Source organism: Chaetodon trifascialis, chromosome 16 (genome assembly GCF_039877785.1).
Source record: "Chaetodon trifascialis isolate fChaTrf1 chromosome 16, fChaTrf1.hap1, whole genome shotgun sequence".
NCBI lineage: Eukaryota > Metazoa > Chordata > Actinopteri > Chaetodontiformes > Chaetodontidae > Chaetodon > Chaetodon trifascialis.
The window spans coordinates 8210201-8216200 of NC_092071.1; the positions used below are offsets into that span (position 1 = coordinate 8210201).

Sequence of the window (6000 nt, forward strand, 5' to 3'; positions counted from 1 at the left end):
TCGATTTAAACAAATTATCTATGCAGGACACTTGATTAAAGAACAAGCAATTAAAGCTCTGAAACAAATTTCAACAATAAATTACATCAGAATAAATAACTTTGACCGACTTATTTGTTATTCTCACTGGAGCCATAATGAACAACACAAATGTGTGACCACACGCCCTGCGCACCTACTATGCAGATCCAGTGAATCCATCAGAGGTGTCTTGTTCAGTTATGGCTAGTGACCAATCATTTATTTGGCTCTGACTAATGAGAACATAATAATCATCCTTTATGCTTCATGTCACAGCACCAAGTCAGCAATGCCAAAAGCATGTGAAAAGAGAGTGGGAGGATGAGGAATCGGTGATTCATCACTTAACACTTCATCAGAGCCGAGGAGGACGAAGAAGAAGAATTCATAATTCGGATGGGAACCAGTAACATTGTAGAACACGTGCAATGACTGGGTACCAGCTACTTTTGTGGCTGGGAGGTGGTGGACACAATAAGAGAAACCCTACAGGACAATATAATGTAATCCAACACGAAGTCTTACTATGAATGAAGCTTGACTTATTTATTTGTTTTTTGTAGCTATGAAAAGTCAATAACAGATTGCAGCAGAGTACCAGATGTTTGCTCAGCATCATGGAAACATTTACAAAAAGACAATTTAATGTTATCATTTTAAGTCTAAAACAAAGCCGAGAGGTGGACGGGCATTTCTGTGCATCTTTCAAACATGGATGTGTGTCTAAGTTGGGGTATCATGTGCATTTTCCCGTAAACATCCCCCTTCACATGTGTGGGAGGGTCCTCTCTGCATATTTCATGATTCCTGTGCAAGCCAGCTGTTCGTCCGCTCCCTTCACGATAGCCCGGGCTGAATTTGTGACTTGTTTGCTGCTCGGGCTGATGTTATGTGGTGTGTAAACATCTGCAGTAGACTGTTCTGTGATGAGCGCCGCATCGTTAGATATGCTCTGACCCAGTTCCTCTCCCTCAGCGTTCAGTCGCTGATGTTGTAGTTTAGCGATTTGGTTTTCCAGGGCTGACATGTGCTCCTTCGTATGATGCCCTCTGTTTTAAAACATGCCTCAGCTGTGTTAGAGGTTGCTTTTTTTCATTGTTTGTTTTGTTATAACGGCTTGCGCATTGGTGTGCAGGTCAGAAAGCCTATTTTGCCTTCTATTAGTCAGCAGCAGCAGTATCTCTGAGGCCAACTGCATCTTCCAGCTGCATCTGTGGAGGTCTACCTTTCTGAGTCTATTAAAAGCACAAGCTGCAAGACTACATCAGCTGCTCACATAGATTAATGTGAAAGAACTGCTTGCTTGTTTGATTTTATGGAGAAAAAAAAAAAAAAAAAAACTTGCCCTGTAAAGTCCCTGTAAGATGGAACCTTAAAATTGTTCTATTTTAGTTTCCTGATACATAATTTAGTAGTTCTCACACAATGTTAGATTATATCAACAGTAAATTTATATTCATGTCACAACACCACTGTTCTGGAAATTCCCCTTTTAAGAAATTAATGAAGGTGGTTGTTTCCAGCTATTTACTTGACAATGACTTCATTCATCTTCGTGGATATCATTTATAACACTGACATACTCGTCATATTTTCTTTTCATACATTTATGCTACACAAATGAATAATGATGGCAGTGAAATATCTGACATTTGACCAGATTTCATGTATCCATCTTGTGTGTATCTCCCTGCAGGAGTGACCACTGTCCTGACCATGACCACACTCAGTATCAGCGCCAGGAACTCTCTCCCTAAAGTGGCCTATGCCACAGCTATGGACTGGTTCATTGCTGTCTGCTATGCCTTTGTCTTCTCGGCCCTCATTGAGTTTGCCACAGTCAACTACTTCACCAAGAGGGGTTACGCCTGGGACGGGAAAAGTGTGGTGCCAGAGAAGGTATTTGAAGCCTCCTTTTTTGCGTTAGGTACACTCCTAAGAGATCCTCATAGAAAAAAAAATAGAGATTATTTACAAAAATTGACAGAATGTGGTTTGTTAGGTGATAACATGGCACTGGACTGCATTAATTATCCCTATTTCTTCAGTTACAATGTTGGTGTCTTTCCCAAAACAAAATGCAAAATACCTCCTGGCGGAATCAGGGCAAATCCATGCACCTAGGAAAGGAAAGCCCCATGATCACCAAAAATCTAATTATAAAAATTATATATATGGACTCTCAAAGAGCCATTCAGCAGGACAGTTAGCACTTAGCTGTTGAGGGAATGAGGCATGGCACATTTACTTGTCACCACCTCATCTAATAGAAAATGCAATTTGAGTAACATGGCATGAACATTAATAGTTTAGTGTTCATCTTGTGCTTTCTGCTCCACTTGTCTCTGTGCTGCAGTTAGCAGCAGCGCACTCTGCAATCTCCTCCCAGATGTTATTAAAAAAACCCACAAATATTAATTCCTAGGAAATGTGTAGATGGGAGGAACTGAGGAATCAACTGAATATGCACCCAGTTGCTGAATGACACATTCGCATCAGTAATTGTGCAAAAGACATAAAATGCATCTTTAAGAAAATCTAAACTCTGCCCTTTTCACTTCTTCTCACTACAAACAAAATCAGCAAAAGAAGAAGAAGGAGTCCCTCCTCAAGAAGAACAACACTACAGCCTACCCAGCTGCCACTGCTACAGCCTTCGCCCCCAATATTGCCAGGGACCCTGGATTGGCCACTATTGCCAAAAGCGCCCCGCCACCCCCAACCGAGCCCAAGGAGGAGCCAAAGCCCAAGCCTCCAGAGGCCAAGAAGACCTTTAACAGTGTGAGCAAGATAGACAGGATTGCCAGAATAGCCTTCCCTCTGCTCTTTGGAACCTTTAACTTGGTCTACTGGGCGACCTACTTGAATAAGAAGCCCAAATTGCAGGGGGTAACTCCACACTAATCCATGTTTCATTCCTTTTAAATTATAACTGTAATATTCTTCTTCTTCTTCTTTTTTTTTTTTTTTTTGATTTTCTTTCTTATTCCTCTTAAAACAGGTGTTTATTTTCAGACAAACATGGTGTCCATGCTGGTTTGAATTCCCAGTTGTTGCATTGCTTCTATGTTTACCTAAAGATCGAAGATTTTGAAAAAACAAAATAGAGAAAAAAGAACGTTAATGATACAGACTTTTGAAGGGGTGTTGTTCAGGTCTCAGATGATGCTACTAAGAAAATGCTACTATAAATATATAGCCAAGAGAATGCTATTCTACAACTGCACATAGCCCAAACTTGTCAAGGGGCTTTTGTTTCTATGTTTGTTTTCTTATTTTACATTTTTTTTTATATATATATATTTTATTTAAACATGGAATCACAGACATGGTAAAAGGCACTTGTGTATATGCATGGGCAGGGCATCTTCTTATTTCTGTTTATTTATTCAAAATACAGATCAACATTGACTGATAGCTTAGTTTATTTGATATCAGCAGCAAAATGCTTCGCTCAGTCTCTGTCAGAATATCTTCAATCCTCTGTAGATGTTTCATGAGATTAATTATGTCACACTTCAAAATACGTTAGGGTTTCTGCAATAGCAATAAAACATGTCTCAGTGGACCCACCGTTTATTTAGGGATAAAAAAAAATACAAAAATTCAGTCATCTCTGCGCTCAGCATTGAAAATATTGATTTCTTTTCACAGCGTTGTAAATATTATCAAGTGTTAGAGATGTCAATATTATGTTTCAGCTTTGCGAAGTGTAACTAAAGAGTATGTTTATTGAATACATGGAAAAAGCAAACTTTTTTTTATTTCATCTATTTTTGTTTCTGTTCACGATACTCTACAAAAAGAGTATATAGTGGTCTAATTCACGCTTAAGTGACTATTTCTCGCCACGTTCGCGTTCCATTCAAAGCTGCTTTCACACCGAAGTTAAATATTATTCAACTGTGTACGTTTGTGTACACGCTAACGGCAACAACAGCAACAACAACAACAACAACAACAACATCAACGGTTTAAACTGAGATTGGCTAGAGCGAGAATGTAAAAATCATCTCGAATCCTGGAGTGCATTTTACATTTAGAATTAAAAAAAAAAAACTCATTATTTACTTATTTTGTTTGTTTTATTTATGGTGGGGCCTCGTTGGCCAAAACGCCATTTATAGCAAAGTACAGTTAGCATCACATGAAGAGGGGCGGGGCACATTGAGAAGGAGGAGAAGTGCCTTTTCCATTTCCAGAGTTGAAGCTGTAATGGCTACTGCTTTGTGGATTGATGGCGCGTCTGTATTTTCCATCCCACTGTGTCCCCTGACACTGTTTCCCATAGTTCCCATCTCCTTTCAGTTGAAAATTGAGACATAACACTCAGAAAGTACCAGCTACACTGCCTTCAGTATCACATGCCCGTTTGGACTCATTTGTTGCTGCTTGTTGGTGAGCAACAGCGAGAGACAGGGACAGAGACAGAAAGAGACAAAAGAGAGGAAGGAGATGTTGAGTTGAAGTGGCACTGTAATCTTGCTTTAGCCGGCGCTGTGTTTCGCACAGAGGACTTGTCTTGTAGTTCTACGATAGTGACGAAGATGAATATATTTTTGTAGCATGATGTCAATCCCTCTTCCGAGAAAAACCAACAGAAACTAACGCTAATGTGAAAAGAATGCTTTTTTTTTTTTTTGTCTTGAACATTGCTTGCTCTTTTTTCTTTTTACTTATAAAAAACCACCACAGTTTAACAAAATGCTTCTTCTCTGATGTGGCACGTTGAGGTTTCTGAACAGTCCATTTTAGATTATGTTAATGTAGCAATATTAATTAGCAAGGGCTTTTCTTAGGACCTGAACCTGACACTCAGTCTGGGGGTAATATCCATTGTAGCTTTACATTGACCCCTCTCTACTTGTAGTTTCATCTGTATACAGCACATGGACATCTACGATCTATTTAGATTTGGTCAAAAATGAAAGGCATTGCATTGTGTGTCCATCATGGGTTCTGAAGCCACTCTAATCTTGTTTTACAAAATCTCCACATTTCTTGTCAGGGACTGGGGATGCATTGTATTGCATTATGGGTTCTGGGTCTGCTTTTTTCAATATGTTTTACAGGGCACTGAACAGGTCAAAAAACACGTAAGGACCCTCAGAATTCTCTGTGTGTTTGTGCACTGGGGTGAAGAGATCACGCTATTGCCAGAGGGAAACGAAAAAGAGATTGGTGGTTGTTGCTATTGTTATTATTTGCATTATCATTATGACCAATACTGAACCTACCCCCTAATGGCAGACGTCTTTGCAAGCATATGCAAGCGCTCTACTGTTAACAGCCACTTAACCTACAAGCAGAGGGTCAAGGAACTGCAAAGTTCAGAGTGAAGAGTTGTATAAAGATATCTGAATTCTAAACTATTGTATGTATGTTTATTATCATGAAGAAAAAATATATATACATATGTAAAATACATAATGCATACAGTATTTGATTCTATTAATGAAGATATTAGCTGAGATGATGATGAATATTGTTTGTATTATCAACCTATTGTTATGCATTTTGCACATTTAGAAGAACAATAACATTACATTTATGTAGTCAGCTTCGTGCTATGCAAGGACAGCTTTGAACCACATCATCGACCTTCTCTCCCTGACCATTGTGTTTCAAATTTACAAGCTATCATAAAAAAAAAAAAAGAAGTTAAAAAAAGCTTAGCTTTTATATCAGCTGCGCACCCATTAGCTTTTTTTCTTTCAACCATGGCTACACAGGGTGACATCAAAGAAAACAGTGGATTATCGCTTTTGTTTGCGCTTTGGATTTGTCGGTGGTTGAAGGGAAACTGGCTTTCATTGTTGATTGCACTTTTTCTCCAGAGAAATGCAATAAAGGGATTGAACCGAAAAAAAAAAAAGAAAAAAAAACAGGAGCAAAACTGTAACAAGATCACCTTGTTAATATTATTTCTGTTCACTTCTTGAGCTTGTTTGCTGTTACAAAAATGGAGGCAAGTGCAAA

At 38.8% G+C, this 6000-nt stretch overlaps 1 protein-coding gene across 5 annotated transcripts in view; it reads left to right on the top strand.

The window, feature by feature from the left end:
- Positions 1-5010, top strand: part of gabra1 (gamma-aminobutyric acid type A receptor subunit alpha1) — a 28550-nt gene extending 23540 nt beyond the window's left edge. For all 5 annotated transcript variants that reach the window (XM_070983860.1, XM_070983862.1, XM_070983861.1 and 2 more), the window contains exons 9-10: positions 1718-1920; positions 2605-5010. In XM_070983860.1, coding sequence (XP_070839961.1) covers positions 1718-1920; positions 2605-2925 — 524 coding nt within the window. In that variant the 3' untranslated portion in view covers positions 2926-5010. The remainder of the gene's footprint in view (positions 1-1717; positions 1921-2604) is intronic.
- The last annotated feature ends 990 nt before the right edge of the window (positions 5011-6000 follow it).